A 22,527-nucleotide genomic window follows, 5' to 3' on the forward strand; every position below is an offset into this window, starting at 1 on the left:
AGTCATCAAATTCATGACTCGAGTCTGACTCGAGTCCAAGTCATGTGACTCGAGTCCACACCTCTGGTATCCAGTAACAAACGTGTCCACATCATTCAGGTTACATGGGCTTATCCTAATAAATTTTGGTGACCACGAAACAATTACTACTTTACTTTGGTTTAAAGTCGACATAAGTCCATTTGACTCATTTCACTGGATCAAGATATGGTATGTGATTTGTGTTGATATCGTATCAGATCAATATCATCAAACAGCGCTGGCTGCATAATCTTCCCCAAAGTGGATTCTCGCGGGATGAGATTTCACAAGATTTATGGCTCATGACGCAAAACACCCTTTCAATGTAAACACTTGCAAGTTTGTTGAAATCCTTTAAATATCGCTTTAATTTTGCGAGGAACTGCAAAATTAAGCATTCGGTGGGGCATTCTGACCAGATGCCCGAACCACCTCATCTGGCTCCTCTCGATGTGAAGGATTGTTTAAGTCAGGGGTGTCAAACGTACGGCCCGAGGGCCGAATCAGGCCTGCGAACAGATTTTATCCGGCCCGCGGGATGAGTTTGCTCAGTATAAAAATTAACCTGTCATTTTTTTAAATGAAAGAAACAGCTGTTCTAAATGTGTCCACTGGATGTCGCAATAGCAATTCTTTGTATCTTTGAAGATGATGCTACATATGTACAAAATAAACCACATGATGTTAGTACATCAGTCGAGGAAAATAATCAAACTACATAAATAACATCCTGTAATTTGTGGTATATTCACCGTGCGTGACTGCTCGCTGACTGCTCGCTGTTTCGAAAAAGCTAAGTATCGTTCTATTTGTGTGCTTTTAAATTGTTCTGCAGCTTTCTTTATTACTTTCTCAACATATTTAGTAGTACTATTTAACTTGCAAATCACCCGATCTCTGTCTCTCCACCCCTCCCGCAGCTAGCTAGCAGCTAGCTGCTAAGCTAACGAAGCTAGCGCGGAGAAAGGCGTCGCCGGGCGCCGGTCAGAAGGAGTCTACTCCTGCACACCGTGACCAGGACTTCTCGGAAGACAGCAGGAACTTCACTCGGTGACAGAAAACACCGTGAGTATGGCTTCCTGCGCGTCTTGCACCTTACTCACGGAGAGGCTGGCTCTGCTAGAGGGCCGTGTCCGCCAGTTAGAGCAGAGTAATGTCGTAACTTTAGATGTTGCGCACACATCTGCTAGCGTTAGCTGTAGCGAGCTAACTAGCCCAGCATGTAGTAGTCCTAAGCGGCCTACAAGCTACGGTGTACCGGTTGAGACGCATAATAGATTTAGCTCTTTAGCTAGTCCTACACCCCAGTCTACCGGGCACCACACCTTAGTCATAGGGGACTCCATCACCCGAAACATAAAGCTTAGCAAACCAGCCACAATTAAGTGCATCCTGGGGGCCCGAGCACCTGACATAGAGGCTAATCTTAGGGAGCTAACTCGCAACAGGCCTAGTAAACACGTACGACAGGCTAATCGCACCACTAGTTATGCGAATATAGTTGTACACGTTGGCTCCAATGACACTAGAATGAGACAGTCAGAGATTACAAAGAGAAACATAGCCAGGACTTGTGATCTCGCTAGAAAGATGTCCAGGCATCGAGTAATTGTCTCTGGCCCCCTGCCTGCGAGAGGCAATGATGAGAGATATAGCAGATTAGTCTCGCTTAACAAGTGGCTGGCTAGCTTCTGTAGACAACAGGGACTAACGTTTATTGATAATTGGCCCTCTTTCTGGGGCAAACCAGGCTTGCTGATGAGGGACGGCCTTCACCCTAACCAGGAAGGCGCCATCATCCTGTCTAAGAATATAGACTACTGTTTAAGTCACATTTGACTAACTACACTAGAGCAAGCCCGGTCACAGGCAATTACAGAGCCTGCTAGTCCGGGTGAGGAGTCAGTTAAGCTAGAACTAGCCAGCGCCAGGCTGGATAATTCCTGTACGCATAGCAATTTTCTTAGAATAACACACAACTCACATAATGGGTTTTCTGTTGTGAATGTGTCCGGGGTAGATATGCATTCTACTGAGGTGGCAAATCATGATGCGTTCAGTCGATCGCAGCATCAAGCAAACAATCTGAAAATTCCCGTCGTATCAATTCCTAGATATGGTCGAAACTATTTAAAGTGCACTACGTATAATAAACGCAACATTATTAATATTTCTACTACGGATAATTTAAACAAAAACTCGTCAAAACAGCCCAATACTTATAATATGGGCTTTTTAAACATAAGATCATTGTCTCCCAAAACGTTATTAGTTAATGAGGTCATTAGAGACAACAATCTTAACGTCATTGGTCTTAGCGAAACCTGGCTCAAACCAGACAAATTTTTTTGCGCTAAATGAGGCATCTCCTCCTAACTATACGAATGCGCATATTGCCCGTCCCCTTAAAAGGGGTGGGGGGGTCGCATTAATATACAATGAAAACTTTAACCTTACCCCTAACCTAAATAATAAATACAAATCGTTTGAGGTGCTTACTATGAGGTCTGTCGCACCGCTGCCTCTCGATATGGCTGTTATCTACCGCCCCCCAGGGCCCTACTCGGACTTTATTAATGAATTCTCAGAGTTCGTTGCTGATCTAGTGACGCACGCAGACAATATAATCATAATGGGGGACTTTAATATCCATATGAATACCCCATCGGACCCTCAGTGCGTGGCGCTCCAGACTATAATTGATAGCTGTGGTCTTACACAAATAATAAATGAACCTACGCATCGCAACGGCAATACGATAGATCTAGTGCTGGTCAGGGGTGTCACCACCTCCAAAGTTATGGTACTCCCGTATACTAAAGTAATGTCCGATCATTACCTTATAAAATTCGAAGTTCTGACTCATTGTCAACAAACTAATAATAATAATAACTGCTATAGCAGCCGCAACATTAATGCCGCCACAACGATGACTCTTGCTGACCTACTGCCTTCGGTAATGGCACCATTCCCAAATTATGTCGGCTCTATTGATAACCTCACTAACAACTTTGACAATGCCCTGCGCAAAACCATTGATAGTATAGCACCGCTAAAACAAAAAAGGGCCCCTAAAAGGCGCACCCCATGGTTTACAGAGGAAACCAGAGCTCATAAATTATCATGTAGAAAGTTGGAACGCAAATGGCGCGCGACCAAGCTTGAGGTTTTCCATCAAGCATGGAGTGATAGTTTAATATCGTATAAACGCATGCTTACCTTAGCTAAAGCTAAATATTACTCAAATCTCATCCGCCTCAACAAAAACGACCCTAAATTTTTGTTTAGTACAGTAGCATCGCTAACCCAACAAGGGACTCCTCCCAATAGCTCCACCCACTCGGCAGATGACTTTATGAATTTCTTTAATAAGAAAATTGAACTCATTAGAAAGGAGATTAAAGACAACGCATCCCAGCTACAACTGGGTTCTATGAACACAGATACAACTGTATCTACGACGGATACTGCAATACAAAATAGTCTCTCTCTTTTTGATGAAATAACATTAGAGGAACTATTACAGCGTGTAAGTGGGATAAAACAAACAACATGTTTACTTGACCCACTTCCTGGGAAACTTATCAAGGAGCTTTTTGTATTATTAGGTCCATCAGTGCTAAATATTATAAACTTATCACTTTCCTCTGGCACTGTTCCCCTAGCATTCAAGAAAGCGGTTATTCATCCTCTGCTCAAAAGACCTAACCTTGATCCTGACCTCATGGTAAACTACCGACCGGTGTCCCACCTTCCCTTTATTTCGAAAATCCTCGAAAAAATTGTCGCACAGCAGCTAAATGAACACTTAGTGTCTAACAATCTCTGTGAACCTTTTCAATCCGGTTTCAGGGCAAATCACTCTACGGAGACAGCCCTCGCAAAAATGACTAATGATCTACTGCTGACGATGGATTCTGATGCGTCATCTATGTTGCTGCTTCTTGATCTTAGCGCTGCTTTCGATACCGTCGATCATAATATTTTATTAGAGCGTATCAAAACACGTATTGGTATGTCAGACTTAGCCTTGTCGTGGTTTAACTCTTATCTTACTGACAGGATGCAATGCGTCTCCCATAATAATGTGACCTCTGACTATGTTAAGGTAACGTGCGGAGTTCCTCAGGGTTCGGTTCTTGGCCCTGCACTCCTTAGTATTTACATGCTGCCGCTAGGCGACATCATACGCAAATACGGTGTTAGCTTTCATTGCTATGCTGATGACACCCAACTCTACATGCCCCTAAGGCTGACCAACACGCCGGATTGTAGTCAGCTGGAGGCGTGTCTTAATGAAATTAAACATTGGATGTCCGCTAACTTCTTGCAACTCAACGCCAAGAAAACGGAAATGCTGATTATCGGTCCTGCTAAACACCGACATTTATTTAATAATACCACCTTAACATTTGACAACCAAACAATTACACAAGGCGAATCAGTAAAGAATCTGGGTATTATCTTCGACCCAACTCTCTCGTTTGAATCACACATTAAGAGTGTTACTAAAACGGCCTTCTTTCATCTCCGTAATATCGCTAAAATTCGTTCTATTTTATCCACTAGCGACGCTGAGATCATTATTCATGCGTTCGTTACGTCTCGTCTCGACTACTGTAACGTATTATTTTCGGGTCTCCCTATGTCTAGCATTAAAAAATTACAGTTGGTACAAAATGCGGCTGCTAGACTTTTGACAAGAACAAGAAAGTTTGATCATATTACGCCTATACTGGCTCACCTGCACTGGCTTCCTGTGCACTTAAGAAGTGACTTTAAGGTTTTACTACTTACGTATAAAATACTACACGGTCTAGCTCCGTCCTATCTTGTCGATTGTATTGTACCATATGTCCCGGCAAGAAATCTGCGTTCAAAGAACTCCGGCTTATTAGTGATTCCCAGAGCCCAAAAAAAGTCTGCGGGCTATAGAGCGTTTTCTATTCGGGCTCCAGTACTATGGAATGCCCTCCCGGTAACAATTAGAGATGCTACCTCAGTAGAAGCATTTAAGTCCCATCTTAAAACTCATTTGTATACTCTAGCCTTTAAATAGCCCCCCTGCTGGACCAGTTGATCTGCCGTTTCTTTTCTTTTCTCCTCTGCTCCCCTTTTCCTTGAGGGGGGGGGGGGCACAGGTCCGGTGGCCATGGATGAAGTGCTGGCTGTCCAGAGTCGGGACCCGGGGTGGACCGCTCGCCTGTGCATCGGCTGGGAACATCTCTACGCTGCTGACCCGTCTCCGCTCGGGATGGTGTCCTGCTGGCCCCACTATGGACTGGACTCTTACTATTATGTTGGATCCACTATGGACTGGACTCTCACAATATTATGTCAGACCCACTCGACATCCATTGCTTTCGGTCTCCCCTAGAGGGGGGGGGTTACCCACATATGCGGTCCTCTCCAAGGTTTCTCATAGTCATTCACATCGACGTCCCACTGGGGTGAGTTTTTCCTTGCCCGTATGTGGGCTTTGTACCGAGGATGTCGTTGTGGCTTGTGCAGCCCTTTGAGACACTTGTGATTTAGGGCTATATAAATAAAGATTGATTGATTGATTGATTGATTTTGATATAATTTTCTTATCTTGATAGATTGAAAATTAACACCAATGAGTTGACTGATGAACATTATCACACCATTTATTCAGAAATGATAAATAACGACAAATAGAGATAGAATACTATTAACCGCAACATGTAAGTGTAAAAAAAACACAACAACATTATGATTTGTACACATTCTGAATGTGCTTGTTCTATTTTTAAACAAAGAGATGAAGTTGTCTTTATTTTTAAGTTATCGTGCCATGATTTTACCAGTTCGGCCCACTTGGGAGTAGGTTTTTCTCATTGTGGCCCCTGATCTAAAATTAGTTTGACACCCCTGGTTTAACTGATCAAAAAAATATTTATTGTTGTTGCCCAAAAATGTTCACCCGCATTTTATTGTGATCATCATCATGATCAACAAATGAGAAAATCGATCAATGATTTTGAAAAATGTATGGGTCAAAGGTATCGATATCACTACTGGTATCGGCAATATTGGACCTGCTTTTACTTGGTATTGGATCGCTACCAAAATAAGCAGTATCGCCCACCCTCAGTCCACATGCGCTGAAGAAATGTCCATCAGTCGAATAGTCCCTGATATTTAAACCAGAGATAACATTTACCGCAAAGCTTCCTTTTCTCTCTCGTTCCAAATGTTTTCCCCCATTTTTTTAATCTCAAGAAAAGCATTTAAAAGATGTTATGTGTGATAGTATTTCATACTTGCCAACCCTCCCGAATTTTCCGGGAGACTCCCGAAATTCAGCGCCTCTCCCGAAAACCTCCCAGGACAAATTTTCTCCCGAAAATCTCCCGAAATTCAGGCGGACCTGAGTGACGTGTCGACAGCCTGTTTTCACGTCCGCTTTCCCACAATATAAACAGCGTGCCTGCCCAATGACGTTATAACTGTAGAATGATGGAGGGCGAGTCCTTGGTTTCTTATGTGGGTTTATTGTTAGGCAGTTTCATAAACGTCCTCCCAGCGCGGTAACAACACACAACAACAGCAGTCACGTTTTCGTCTACCGTAAAGCAGTTTGTCTGCCGTAAACAGCAATGTTGTGACACTCTTAAACAGGACAATACTGCCATCTAGTGCATTTGATGAAAGCACTTTTGTGCGTGCCACACAGCAATGCATCATCAGAGAGGGTGTTCAGCATGGTTAGAAAAATAGTGACAGAAAATAGAACAAGGATGGACAATTCAACCCTTAACTCAACAATGAGTAGATGAGTGTTATGTGTGTGTATATGTGTAAATAAATGAACACTGAAATTCAAGTATTTCTTTTATATATATATATATATATATATATATATATATATATATATATATATATATATATATATATATATATATATATATATATATCCATCCATTTTCTACCGCTTATTCCCTTTGGGGTCGCGGGGGGCGCTGGAGCCTATCTCAGCTGCACTCGGGCGGAAGGCGGAGTACACCCTGGACAAGTCGCCACCTCATCGCAGGGCCAACACAGATAGACATATATATATATATATATATATATATATATATATATATATATATATATATATATATATATATATATATATATATATAGGGCAGCACGGTGGAAGAGGGGTTAGTGCATCTGCCTCACAATACGAAGGTCCTGAGTAGTCTTGGGTTCAATCCCGGGCTCGGGATCTTTCTGTGTGGAGTTTGCATGTTCTCCCCGTGACTGCGTGGGTTCCCTGCGGGTACTCCGGCTTCCTCCCACCTCCAAAGACATGCACCTGGGGATAGGTTGATTGGCAACACTAAATTGGCCCTAGTGTGTGAATGTGAGTGTGAATGTTGTCTGTCTATCTGTGTTGGCCCTGCGATGAGGTGGCGACTTGTCCAGGGTGTACACCGCCTTCCGCCCGATTGTAGCTGAGATAGGCTCCAGCGCCCCCCGCGACCTCAAAAGGGAATAAGCGGTAGAAAATGGATGGATATATATATATATATATATAATAAAAGAAATATATATAGCTAGAATTCACTGAAAGTCAAGTATTTCTTATATATATATCCATCCATCCATCCATTTTCTACCGCTTATTCCCTTTGGGGTCGCGGGGGGCGCTGGAGCCTATCTCAGCTACAATCAGGCGGAAGGCGGGGTGCACCCTGGACAAGTCGCCACCTCATCGCAGGGCCAACACAGATAGACGGACAACATTCACACTCACATCCACACACTAGGGCCAATTTAGTGTTGCCAATCAACTTATCCCCAGGTGCATGTCTTTGGAGGTGGGAGGAAGCCAGAGTACCCGGAGGGAACCCACGCAGTCACGGGGAGGACATGCAAACTCCACACAGAAAGATCCCGCGAGCCCTGGATTGAACCCAAGACTACTCAGGACCTTCGTATTGTGAGGCAGATGCACTAACCCCTCTCCCACCGTGAAGCCCCTTATATATATATATATATATATATATATATATATATATATATATATATATATATATATATATATATATATATATATATATGAAATACTTGGTGAATTCTAGCTGTAAATATACTCCTCCCCTCTTAACCACGCCCCCAAACACCCCCCCCCCCCACCCCCCACCCCACCTCCTGAAATCGGAGTTCTCAAGGTTGGCAAGTATGATATTTTTTGATGATATCATTTCATCTTCTACTATTTGCGCTCTGTGAACGATGGTGTGGCTGATCGATACAGTAAGTAAGTCGATGCTTGTAGCCTGGGATGATTTATTTTTAAGTGTCGACCGTGTGACGAGAGGTAGGCCTGGGCCGATATTCGATAAGTCAATTAACCGACGATACATGAAAATGAAGTTGGTACATCAGATTGCATCACGTGACGAAAAAACTTCAAGTTTTCCAGCGTCCATAAACCGCCATGTGCATGCTTCAAGAGCATTCACGCTTTTCATCGGTTTCAGCAGCTGCGCGGGTTTGTGCCCCAGCGGAACGAAAAGAAGGGCGTGATTCATCTTGTCCTCATGGAGTGTCTTTGACTCTTTGTGAGGGAGAGGCGGCGCCGCGGTTTTTACCTTTAAATCAAAGTTTGTGTTTGTAATGTGCGTGTCTGGCGAGAGCAGTCACTCTTTCGTATCGTTTTCTGCGGCTGCGGGCGTCTGAACCACAAATAAACTGGAGTAATGGTAACTCCCAACGGTAAGTATTACCGTAATACATTAAAACGATCAGAGAACCTTCATAACGGCACTTTGATGCGGACGGACTGACAGGCGCTGGTTTAAACGCTAACATATAAATAAACCTGTGTTTTTCAACCACTGTGCCGCGGCACACTAGTTTACCATGAGATACAGTCTCGCGTGCCGTGGGAGATGATCTAATTTCACCTATTTGGGTTACAAATAGTTTTGCAAACCAGTAATTATAGTCTGCAAATGATGTGTTGTTGTTGAGTGTCGGTGCTGTCTAGAGCTCAGCAGAGTAACCGTGTAATACTCTTCCATATCAGTAGGTGGCAGCCGGTAGCTAATTGCTTTGTAAATGCCGGAAACAGCGGTAGGCAGGGTGCAGGTAAAAAGGTGTCTAATGCTTAAGCCAAAAATAAACAAAAGGTGAGTGCCCCTAAGAAAAGGCATTGACGTTTAGGGAAGACTATGCAGGACGAAACTAAAACTGAACTGGCTACAAAGTAGGGCTGGGCGATATGGCCTTTTATTAATATCTCGATATTTTTAGACCATGTCACGATACACGATATATATCTCGATATTTTGCCTTAGCCTTGAATGAACACTTGATGCATATAATCACAGCAGTATGATGATTCTATGTGTCTACATTAAAACATTCTTGTTCATACTGCATTAATATATGCTCATTTTAAACTTTCATGCAGAGAGGGAAATCACAACTAAGTCAATTTACCAAAACTGTATTTATTAAACAGTTATTAAGCAGTGGCACAAACATTCATGTCAATTCCAAAACAGAAAGTGCAAGATTGTCAGAAACATTTTAAAACAAGTTATTAGTGCACTTTTGTGCATGATGTCACTAAGATAACATATCAAAACAACACTAAATAAAAGTGCACTTTTTGTACAGAATGCCACTACAATAGCTTTAAACATATAAAGTGCACTTTTGTGCATGATGTCACACAAGATATTTGAATAACTGTCAAATAAAAATGAGCTGCATAATAGGAAACCAAATAGTGTATGTCCTTCGCTATGTGGTAGGTTCCTGCGGACGTTATCTCCTTCTGTTTTAGACTATTTTTTTCATACGGTGTTGATCTGGAAATGGTTGCTTCGGCATTTTGTTGTGTGGCACCGAACGGAGATGTTGACATGCGAAGTTTCAAACACTCCTCATTCTCTCGCGGGTGACTTTTCAAATGATGCTACACATTAGCAGTGCCGCTACTTTTTGTAGCAACGCTTTTGCCACATACTTGTAAAACATCTTCCCGCTTGAAGCCAAACCACCGCCAGACGATGTACCCCCTGCTGTTTTTCTTGGGAATTAATTCTTCCTTCATTTGTTACCAGATTCGCACCTTCTTTCTCTCGTATTACCACTCGCACCGCTAGCATCACAGCTAATGTTACCATGCCGCTACCTGTCTGCTCCGCGAGGGCGTATGACGTTGCACGCGCGTCAGTATTTGACGTATGTAAGAAAGTGCGCTTGTTTTATGTCTCTGTGAGAAGGAGAGACAAGAAAGAGTGAGAAGAGCCTGTAGTGTAATGCCCACAGCTAAAAGCAACTGCGTGACAACATATACTCGAATATCACGATATAGTCATTTTCTATATCGCACAGAGACAAACCCGCGATATATCGAGTATATTCGATATATCGCCCAGCCCTACTACAAAGTCAACAAAAATAGAATGCTGGACTACAGCAAAGACTTACTGTGGAGCAAAGACGGCGTCCACAATGTACATCCGAACTTCACATGACAATCAACAATGTCCCCACAAAGAAGGATAAAAACAACTGAAATAGTTTTGATTGCTAAAACAAAGTAGATGCGGGAAATATAACTCAAAGGAAGACATGAAACTGCTACAAGAAAATACCAAAAAAAAGAAAAAGCCACCAAAATAGGAGCGCAAGACAAGAACTAAAACACTACACACAGGAAAACAGCAAAACACTCCAAATAAGTCACGGCGTGATGTGACAGTACACCTACTTTGAGACAAGAGCTATATTGATGCATGGTTGATTATGGTTCGAATTTATATCTAAAAATTGCGACAACGGCTTTTTACTGTCAACTGAGTTTTTGTTTTTTTAATGATTTCTGCTGTTGGTGTGCCTCCTGGTTTTTTCAACGCAAAAAATGTGCCATGCTCAAAAATGGTTGAAAAACATTGATGTAAACATCATACATTTACGTCTTTCCCCATTACGAAGCATCATTCCCCAATCTAAACTTGTACAAACACATTGCTGTCTAAACAAGTAAGCCACATAATCTCATTAAATAAAGGATGTGCTGTTTGTGCACAAAGTTATCGATGAATTTGACTGTTTCGAGTTGGAACAGACGGACATCCATTTAACAGGAAGTAAACTCGCGTGACGTCACAAATCAAATCAAGCTTTACTTATAGAGCGCTTTTCATACATAAAAGAAATGCAACGCAAAGTGCTTTACAAAGTTAAAAACAATACCCCGGTGACCCATATCTCCCATTATCACATACGTACACACGGACACAGATACCAAACACAAACACACACACATATGCAATTATATGGACCAATGATTGCATGCCTGAGTACAGAGGAGACATGTGAGTAAACACTATCACAGGAGCCATCTGCACCAGGAGGTCATCAGACCATGGCCACAAAGGCGCTGACACAAAAGTGCCCCCACAAGCACGGCCGATAACCCCTGAGGCAGATGGAAAATACAAATATTAAAACTTGTAAAATAGTAAGACCCATGTGTAGAGATAAATAATAAAATACAAGTAAGACATATGAAGATTAATAGAAAAAGATAAAACATATATGTATACAGTAAATAAATACATAAATATAACTAAATAAAATATTGCATAACTAATAGGATAAAAAGTAAAATACAAATTACTTCAATAAAATAATTAATATCAGGTAAAAGCCAAATCAAAAAGGTGGGTCTTAAGCCTGCTCTTAGAAACATGAACGTTCTCCGCAGCCCTGAGGTCCTCCGGCAACCTGTTCCATAGACGGGGCCATAATGGTGGAAAGATGCCATCCCGTGACTTTGTGTCCTGACTTTGGGAACAATTAGGAGATGAGTGCCGGAGGATCTCAGGGCCCGGGAAGGTTCATAGGGTAAAAGCAAATCTGAAAGATAAGAAGGCCCAATACCATAAAAATATTTATAAACCATAAAAAGAACCTTTAAATTGATCCTCAAACCCATGAGGTGCCAATGCAGAGATTTTAAAACTGGTGTAATGTGAGCCCGCCTTCTGGTGTTCTGTCTTCACACAAACCGGAAGTGATCACCCTATTTACACTTTAAAATGGAAAAAGATAAACATTTAAACACACAAATAAAAATACTATGGCTGTTATGAAGCCAGAACAATATTTGACGTTTCCTCTGCCAAGAAAGTCACTAATTATTTTAGTCAATAAAAAATACAACTTGGTTAATACAATTTAAGTGAGTGTATAATTTTTGAGCACAATTAACAATACCACGATAATAAATCATTAATACTTTATTTAGCCGTCTTGTTTATTTGTTGGATGTGTATATTTATATATATATATATATATATAGGTGTGTATATATACCTATTTTATTGATTTTAGTTGTGAATTTTTTATTCAAGTGCAACATTTTGCTTAAAGACAGTACATTTAATTTTGTATTAATTGTTTGTTTTTAACTTGGTATTCAAAAGTTTACATTTCAATTACAAAGTTCAAATAAACGATAAACACAAATTAATTGCATTTGAAAGAGTATACTTTCATTAATATTATGTATTGTTCATACATCAGTGGTTAATTTTGTCAAAAAAAAAAAATTTGGGCAATAATATTGTTCATCGGCAATAACTTGTAGGTCAATATAAAAAAGGCCTAACGAGGGGGTGGGCGGGGTTTGAGGCTCACCTGCTTGTGTCATAGATGGCGAACAACTTCTTGTTTCCGTCAACAGCATTCCTGAAAGAAGAGGGAGACGACAATGAATATATGCAAATTAGGGATGTGCCAATCGATCAATGACTGATAAGTATCGACCGATTTCCAGTACCGGATTGGCCGATTAACACAAAAACCAAACGACTTAAATGAACAGTAGTTGGTAGTTTTTGCTTTTGTTTAGTTATAGTGACTTTGTTTTGCTCAAACAATTGTATGTAATACAAGAGAATAATATTGTGTTGATAATTTTACACCATAAATACAAGAAATAATAGTTAATACATGTGATCGGTATCAGCCGATCTCACTTATGAATAACCCGTATCGGAATCCCTACTTAAAACAATCAAAAATGTAATGGAGGAAAATAAAAACAATACAATAGTCGTGTGTTCAAAAGAATATTCACACATCTGAATGTAACCTGCACCACCAAACTTCCATCCGTCGCCAATATTTTGCAGAAGGTGAAGGATCTTTGACACACCCAAATGTACTCCTAAGGCAACTGTTAGCATGAGTTTGTGTTGAGTTGCAGACATTTTAGAGAATTACAATGTTTATGGTAAACCATAAATTAAACTGACACAACCACAACTGGAACATGTCATTGATTTCTTAACAGACAAATATTAGCGAGAGCTATTTTTTTTATATTCAAGGAACTCGATGAAACACAAGGAAACAGCGGCCACCGCTGTTGCTCACTGCTCCCCTCACCTCCCAGGGGGTGATCAAGAGTGATGGGTCAAATGCAGAGAATTATTTCGCCACACCTAGTGTGTGTGTGACAATCATAGGTACTTTAACTTAACATCTAATACTTTAGCCCCAGAAGCAGGTATTCCTAGCCTATTCCTGCTTCGTCACCGACAAGAATAAAATGGCAAATTTGGCACACAACGTTTTCGCTTGTCTCGTGGGGTTCAAAATCTGGTCGGAGATGAGTTGGGAAGGTTTGTAAATTTATTTTTTACATTGTTAAAATTGTTATTTTGTACGAAACAAAGTAACTGTTGAAAAATTGTGTTCTAATTAATATGTTTTAAAACATGCATCAAATTTAATTAAATTTTGATTAAAAAAGTGTAAAAATCTCAAACACAAAAACTTCAAAAATAAACATTTTAATAAATACAATTCTGCTTAGGTTCCCAGTTTAGTGGACCCGCAGCTGCACTTCTTAAAGTTTACTAAGCACTTATTTCTTGTGTTTCTAGCCTAGCAGCTAATTAGCGATTGGCATGCCTTCTTGTCGCCTTTCTGCTTGTCCTTACCCGGTGTGCAACATGTTTAGCATCGTCCTCCAGTGATAATAATACAGACACAAAGTCTCCAAAGCAGAAGCATGTTAGAATGTATCCAGTAACAAACATGTCCGCATCATTCAGGTTACATGGGCTTATCCTAATAAATTTTGGTGACCACGAAACAATTACTGCTTTACTTTGGTTTAAAGTCGACATAAGTCCATTTGACTCATTTCACTGGATCAAGATATGGTATGTGATTTGTGTTGATATCGTATCGGATCAATATCGGCAAATACGCTAGGTAAAGGGAATAAGCGGTAGAAAATGGATGGATGGAAAATAAGATTTTACAAATTATATCTACTTTTATTCCTATTTTTTAATTAACCTATGTTCTTTGATGTGTTTAGTATTTGTTTTCATATATGACAATGTTTGTATTTTAGTGCCGTCTGTCTGCTGTGTTGGCGAGCCGAAGACAATTTTTCACCTCTGTGGACAATTAAGATTTCTGTAATCTATTCTAGAAATTGTATCGGGACACAAATAATTTTTTCGCCGCAATCGGCCGATACAGATTGGTGGCCGATTGATTAGCGCATCCCTAGAAAAACAGCTTAGTTTTTCTTTTGTTAAAGATCTGAAATTAATTTGCACCCCGACTATAAATAATATAATTTGTCTGTAAAATTGTTACAAGTACACCTCTGCATAATGTAGTTTTGAGGCCTGGGTCACATGATTGCAAATTCAATTTGTGACAAAACAAAAGACGAGAGCCGCCAGGGAGTGCTCCAGAAGCATTAGGGTAGCTATGCAGCTTCCAAAGTGAAACAAGCTAGAAAATAGCAAAATAAAACGCTGAGGGGCAGCAAAAGTCTCTTTAGCGAGAAGCAGAGAAGGCGTCCACTAAACATAATGCTCCGACACGGGAAAGTCGCACCTGCCGAACTAAAATATGTCAAAACGTGATGGCAAACAGGTGCGAGGTGCTGGTTTCGGAGGCAGCCAAAAAGTGGCTTGAAAAAGAGCTGTTTACAGCCAAATGTATGCAACATTTGTACCAAAGGACCACCACCGTTATGTAGACTAAAAATGAAGAGTTTTAGAAAGTGAAAAAAAACATAGTATGAATTAAACCTACAAACAAACATCAAAAATATATATTTTTTTAATAAAGAAAAGGGAAGTCAGGATTAGTGGCTACAATGAGCACATTTTGTAGTGCACAGCTTTTCGAAACATAACACTGCATGATACTGATAAAGCATGATCCCCGGGGCCCCATGAGCGCCCCCTGAAATTGCAGTCTGCGCCACTATTTGAGAACAACTGGAACAGGATGACTAGTTGTACTTTTTACAGGACCAACAAAAGTACAATAACCCAGGGGATCTTAACCTTTTTGAGCTTGGAGCCCACTCAAATATTAACAATAAATGTTGATTTTATTGCTATTCAATAATTATATCTAACCTACTTACAGTTTACAACCTTGTCAAATGATATGAAATTGTGTTAATCACAAAGATTATTATTTATTTAACAAATAAACCTTCGGCTTAGGTCAGGCTGATTGGAAAAACAAGTACTCATCTAAATATACAGCATAAGATGGGACTCATAAATAACTGACGGAAAATATATTTACATACAATTATGTTGCGCTAAAATAAAGGTAAAACTTTAGTATGGGAACATATTCTAAGTAACAAATACTTAATTAAGAGTTATTTGGACACTAGGGCAATAATTCTGAGGTTATTGAGGGAAGACTCTTAGTTAATGGCTTACTGGTTGTATAATAAGGCCATGCAGAATAAGGCATTAATAAGTACTTACCGTATTTTTCGGACTACAAGTCGCAGTTTTTTTCATAGTTTAGCCGGGCTCCAGTGCAACATATATATGTTTTTTTCCTTCTTTATTATGCATTTTCGGCAGGTGCGACTTATACTCCGGTGCGACTTATACTCCGAAAAATACGGTAATAATGACTAATTAAAAGTTAATATGTTACTAATTTGCATGTTAATAAGCAACTAACTAATGGTGAATATGTTCCCCATACTAAAGTGTTACCAAAATAAATAAACTAAATTAACAAGGAATATTTTGACCTAAACTGTCAATAAAATTAAAGTGAAAAAATAAAACAAAATACAGCTTCACCGCTTTAGTCTTATTTTGTGCGCTTAACAAACTTTTCTATGATTTAAGCTCCAGACTTCTTCTGTTTGTTTAATATTGTCATTACTGCCACAAGTGGCGAAAAAAGTGTGTTACAACTGAGTACCGCTGCGGCCCTACAGGGGACCGTTTCTGGCCCCCGGCCCTAGAATTAAGAAGTACCTGTATTTTTCCACTCCCACACTCAGTATATATATACAGCACCACTAAAATAAATAAAAGCATGTCAAAATAATTTAATTTCAGAGGAATTTTGCCACCTTACTTATAAAGCATCACCTCAAGGCTTCCCAGCTGCATCTGATTTTTTTTTTTTTTTTTTTTTTTTTAATAAGCCCCCTCCTTTGGTTTCCATCCCACCAATGGGAACCATTTGCGATCATATTATTGACCTCCATTGCAGCACTTTTATTTCCTCTCCAGCAGTCGGCGTCGCGCTAACGCGGAGTCACCACGCCGGGCTCCTCAGAGGAGAGGCTGTGCCGAGTGATGCCGCAGCTGCCGCAGCACCTCTGGAAGTGACGCGCGCCGCGGAAGAGAAGGAGCGCCGACACACGCGGGGGAGACGCCGACATGCAGCGACAATAACAAGAGGACGAGAAGCCGGCAACAAGAGGACGGGGGAGATCTTCTTCGTGAACAATGGACCAGCAATCAGGTACTGTGCGTCTCCTTTTCTACGGCCACAATGCTGCGGCCAAAATGGTGCTGAGGGGGCTCCAGCCAGGAACATGGTCTGATGGTCGCGAGCAAGGCGGCCCAGAAGATCAACGACAGGGAATTGAGTTGCAGCCTCGGTTTCTTTGCGGGGTTTTAATAAAGCCTGACTGTAATGTACAATATAATAATAATAATAGTGATTGTTGTTGTTGTTGCAGCTGCAAAGAAAGCGAGCATGGCGTGGCTCCTCATTCCCGCCGTCCTCCTGTTTGGATGCCGACACGGGTAAACAAAACTTTATTGTTTCTTCATGCGTTCTGTTAATGAAGCCTTCCTCCGCTTCCCTCCCGCTGATTAATGACATACCCATGATGCACTCTGTTACTCCCTGCTGTAAGTGCAAAAAGATCCTTGGCCGCGCCGTCGGTAAATCAGCAGAATGGCCTCACTCTAATCAGCTTGCTCAAATAGAGCGCCGCCGCAAATGTTTCCCGTAGCCCAGGGATATTCAGCTCAATTGTTGTGGGGGGCCTCGTATCCAGAAAGGTTCTGTTATTAGTCTTGTTCTGTGTGTTACGGAGAACCAGCGCCCTCTAGAGCATTTTTTAAAAGATCAATGAATCTCAAACTAGAGGTACGCGGGCTCCCTTTGGTGGTACGCCAAAGAATCACTCAATTAAATATTTAAACACAGTGTTACTGTTCAAACTGTGTGTAATGTTGCAGTGTCCAAACATATTAGATGCACTATTAAATAAAACCTCTGCCTTGTTTTTAAGGAATACTTAGGCCTACTATGCTACTGTATTTAAATGTTGGTCATTGTGGTGGGACATGGAGAGCCAAGTGTCTTCTGAGGTGGTAAAAAAAAGATTTGGTCTAGATAAGTGGTGTCAAAGATGCCTGCGAACAGGTTTAATCCAGCAAGACGAGTTTGCTAAGTATAAAAATGAGCTCTAGAAACTCAAAGAAAATGGGATGGAATATCTTGACTACAAAAGTCAGTAGACTGGTTTGGTTAGATGGTTAAAGTACAAATTATTGTTATTATTACCATAATTTTTCTATTATTATTTACATTTCTTTTCATTTTGGATTTTCTCTAGTTCATGTAAGCGTCTCTCAATGGATGTGTGAATGTGTGTGGTAGTGGGGGTGGGGTTGTTTTGTTTGGTTGTATTTGCTTTGTCTTGTGTGTTTTGTTTTTCCTCTGTTATATGTTTTGGCTGGTGTTATTTTTGGAAAATAATTAATACAAATTAGAGATGTCGATAAATGCATTAAAATGTAATATCGGAAATTATCGGTATGGTTTTTTTTATTATCGGTGTCGTTTTTATTTTGTTTTTTTTTATTAAATCGACATAAAAAACACAAGATACACTTATAATTAGTGCACCAACCCAATAAACCTCCATCCCCCATTTACACTTATTCACACTCATTCACACAAAAGGGTTGTTTCTTTCTGTTATTAATATTCTGGTTCCTACATTATATATCAATATATATCAATACAGTCTGCAAGGGATACAGTCCGTAAGCACACATGATTGTGCGTGCTGCTGGTCCACTAATAAGTACTAACCTTTAACAGTTAATTTTACTCATTTTCATTAATTACTAGTTTCTATGTAACTGTTTTGATATTGTTTTACTTACTTTTTTATTCAAGAACATGTTTTTAATTTATTTATCTTATTTTATTATTATTTTTTAAAAGTACCTTATCTTCACCATACCTGGTTGTCCAAATTAGACATAATAATGTGTTGATTCCACGACTGCATATATCGGTTGATATTGGTATCGGTTGATATTGGTATCGGTAATTAAAGAGTTGGACAATATCGGAATATCGGATATCGGCAAAAAGCCATTATCGGACATCCCTAATAAAAATATAAACTTAAAAAAATAATAATTAAAATAGCTGCCAATTTGAATGAAAGAAAATGCTGTTCTATATGTGTCCACTGGATGTCGCAATAGCAATTTTGTTAGGCGTGCAGGTTTATAGCGGGGCAAAGCAAGTATGCCAGGCTCGACCCAAAGGGAAGGGAAAACCTCTGGTTTTACGTCTTCTGCTTCGAACACATTGTCCTTTGGCACCCACATTGCCCCAAACCCAGCAGGCACAAGACATTGATACAACATTGATGATACGTACACGTCTTTTAAAACTGACTTTGAAACAATGTTGCGAAATACTTGTCTTCGTAAATTGAGACAACGTTGATGTCTAATGTTGGATCCATGTTGTTGGTTGGGAAATTACCCCATTTCAATGGTCAAATTAATGTCAGACGTCGACATTGAATAAACGTTGTCAAAAAGCATGTTTCAACGTTGTATTTGTGTTGGAGAATATTGGTTGGGAAATGACCAAATTTCAATGGTCAAATTAACGTCAGAACCTGATATTGAATAAACATCGCCAAAAAGCATGTTTCAACGTTGTATTTGTGTTGGAGAATATTGGTTGGGAAATGACCAAATTTCAATGGTCAAATTAACATCAGAACCTGACATTGAATAAACATTGTCAAAAAGCATGTTGTTTCAACGTTGTATTTTTGTTGTAGAATATTGGTTGGGAAATGACCAAATTTCAACGGTCAAATCAACGTCACAAACTGACATTGAATAAATGTTGTCAAAAAGCATGTTGTTTCAACGTTGTATTTTTGTTGTAGAATATTGGTTGGGAAATGACCAAATTTCAATGGTCAAATCAACGTCACAACCTGACATTGAATAAACGTCATCAAAAAGCATGTTGTTTCAACGTTAAGTTTGAGTTGCTCAACGTCAGGATCTAATTCAACAAGTTCTCAACGTTGTTTCAATGTCTTGTGCCTGCTGGGAAAAGTCTCTGTCAAGAGAAGAGTGAACGCAGAGTGTAACTCATCCCTCTTGATTTGTTGAGTTAGCACAGGAGCAACGTGTGGAAATGACAAATGAGGTATTTGATAGCTAAAATAGTTTTTATTTATTTATTATCTATTTTGTATTGATTTTAAATCCCAGATAAGCTGTGATTCAAAAGTTTGATAGCTTTGTCGATACATTAAGACAAAGTCTAAGTTCATTGTGTCCTTCATTGTCCTTTTGAAGCTGCACAAATTTTTCCTCAGAATTTTCTAGTGTTTTGTCAGAGTATATTTTTTGATATGTACACACTTGTTCTATTCTGGGCCAAAGTTAAACAAAGAAAACAATCTGAAGTTGTTGCTCAAAAAGGTTCATTATGTCTTCTTATTCATATCCTTTTTCAAATTTTCTTGTAATCAGACCATATTTTTGGTATATTAGATGGAATCTTTAACTCAGATGACCCTTCTGAAGAAGACTGCAGACGACAGTCGAAACATGTCAGGTAAAGATTCCATCTAATATACCGGAAATATGGTCTGATTACAAGAAAATTTGAAAAAGTATTAAAAAAAAGAATCTGAAGTTGTCTTTATTTTTAAGTTATCATGCCATGTATTTACCAGTCCAGCCGACTTGGGAAAAGTTTTCCCCCCATGTGGCTCCTGAGCTAAAATGACTACCGTGGTCTTGGTATTATGTATTTGATATGCTTTGATGGAAAATAAGCATGAACTTTGCTCCATAGTCATTTTTATAGGCTCTTTTTTGAGGCGTTTCGGAGGCGTTTGCAGATTGCAAATGAAACTACTTCCCTTACTGTCTAAAAGTATCATAATTGATCTTTAGGAAAATGTACACTATTTAAATATGTATCTTTAAGTCGTCACTGCTATTTGTTTTCCAGACACAGTCGAACATTAACTTTATTTTTTTCGAGGAGGCGTCATCGTAGTGGCTGCTGGTCGCAGGAGCTCTGCGCTCTTCTGTGTCCTTGTTTGTGTTCTTGATGTTTCCCTCTTTTTTTCCACGTTTTCACCGTTTGGTTCGGGCCCCTAGGGGACTGCCCAATGACTTTTGTGACTTCTGCGCTCATTTTTGGTGCTTTTTTGTGGATATTTGGATCTGCCTTGGGCGAGCCTTTTGGTCATGGCTCAGTTCTGTGCACCAGAGACCAGCTGCTGGCTCTCTGCCATACTAGAGTCAGATGCGGAGGAAAGGACGGGCTGCGTAGCTAGCGTTGAGTGTCGGGAGAGAGCGTGGAGGTTTGCTATCGCACTTCAGTCTCCCTGGACGGATTCTCGGTCATCCGCACGGACCGGACATTGGCCAGGGGCTGGTGGGCAGCCTAGGTTGGAGTCGGCTCTCTTGGTCTCTTAGTTGGGTCTGTTCCCGTCTCTGGCCGCGATGCCCGCACAGAGATGGTGTTTTTGTCTATGCATGGTGCAATTGTACGTGCACAATATTATTATTTATTGCTCATTTCTGGTATTTCGTTGGGTTTTACTCTTGTTGCTGTATGTAGAAATGGCGGCACTGAAGAGGCTTTTCATGTTTTGTATGTCCTTAATGTTTTTGAATTTCTTCCTTCTTATTTTAATTTTTTATTCATTTTTATTTATTTTATCATTATTTGTATGTGTTTTTACCTTATTCTTTGTGGCCTTTTTGTATCTGCACTGCAACCACACAATTTCCCCCCCTTAATAAGTTAAATAAAGTCTATACCAGGGGTGTCAAAGTCATTTTAGCTCAGGGGCCGCATGGAGAAAAATCTATTCCCACTGGACTGATGAAATCTTGGCATAAAAATTAAAAAATAAAGACAACTTCAAAATAGTTTTTTTGTGTTTTACTTTGGCCAAAAATAGAACAAGCACATTTTTAAAATGTACATATAATGAATAATCCTCTTGGCAAAACACTTCACGTTTGTTGATTATGCTGAGGAAACAAATAGTGGAGTTTCAAAAACACTATTAACAACACCAATGAACTTAGACTTTGTCTCAGTATATTTACAAAGCACTTCCAGCCTCATTGGTGACATCCACAACTGCCACAACACATTCACTTATCATCATTAAAATATTACATTTATGATATAATCAAAACAATGATAAAAAAATGACACCATAGTAGCTGAATTAAAAATAACATATCTACTAACTTAACCAAGGTGAACATGGTAGATTTAAGCATAAAATAGAACAAACAACAAATGTAGGGAAACACTTTTTTACAATGGAGTTCAGGATGCGCATCGTGCCGTTAAGCAATTGCGAGCAATGCCCGGAACTAACTATAAAGATGATGGTCATGTTGACTTAAGTCTTTGCATCTTACCGTTCTGTTATTTTATCCGTCAAGTGGGTAATTTACAATTAAGGAAGGTATTGTGCGTCGATACAGTTGTCTGCCGTCAGCCACAACAGGAGCAACTGAATGCTTGCACCTGCGCTGATTCGGGCCACGGCAGCCAATCCACAGTGTGCTTAAAGTCAGCTAACACCTCATTTTAAACAGTGTGATGTGTGACATGGGTTACACTTGAATTGTTGTCGCGACATCCAGTGACACATTTAGAACAGCAGTTTTTCATAAAAAAATTGCAGCTCATTTTTACACTCAGTAAACACATTTTGTGGGCTGCGGGCCGGGTTAAACCTGTTCGCGGGCCTGATACTGCCCATGGGCCGTACGTTTGACACCCCAGGTCTGTCCTATCCGATACTATATAGATTCACCCGGTCACAACATTAGGTACACCTGCACACTCGCCGATCAATTCTGACTCTGCATAGAAAAAGCTGCTTTCAGC

The 22,527-nt window shown here is 40.0% G+C and overlaps 2 protein-coding genes across 3 annotated transcripts in view; one reads left to right on the top strand and one right to left on the bottom strand.

Moving 5' to 3' along the window:
- LOC133622357 (gamma-aminobutyric acid receptor subunit beta-3-like) overlaps positions 1 to 22,527 on the bottom strand; it is a 235,090-nt gene that overhangs the window by 153,108 nt on the left and 59,455 nt on the right. For both annotated transcript variants that reach the window (XM_061984998.2, XM_061984997.2), the window contains exon 2: positions 12,697 to 12,747. In XM_061984998.2, coding sequence (XP_061840982.1) covers positions 12,697 to 12,747 — 51 coding nt within the window. The remainder of the gene's footprint in view (positions 1 to 12,696; positions 12,748 to 22,527) is intronic.
- Positions 8,640 to 22,527, top strand: part of LOC133622358 (gamma-aminobutyric acid receptor subunit alpha-5-like) — an 87,561-nt gene continuing 73,673 nt past the window's right edge. Inside the window, exons 1-3 of the mRNA XM_061985002.1 lie at positions 8,640 to 8,751; positions 16,596 to 16,830; positions 17,051 to 17,117. Of these exons, the coding sequence (XP_061840986.1) occupies positions 16,815 to 16,830; positions 17,051 to 17,117 (83 nt within the window). The 5' untranslated portion in view covers positions 8,640 to 8,751; positions 16,596 to 16,814. The remainder of the gene's footprint in view (positions 8,752 to 16,595; positions 16,831 to 17,050; positions 17,118 to 22,527) is intronic.

This window comes from Nerophis lumbriciformis, linkage group LG23, assembly GCF_033978685.3.
Source record: "Nerophis lumbriciformis linkage group LG23, RoL_Nlum_v2.1, whole genome shotgun sequence".
Classification (NCBI taxonomy): domain Eukaryota; kingdom Metazoa; phylum Chordata; class Actinopteri; order Syngnathiformes; family Syngnathidae; genus Nerophis; species Nerophis lumbriciformis.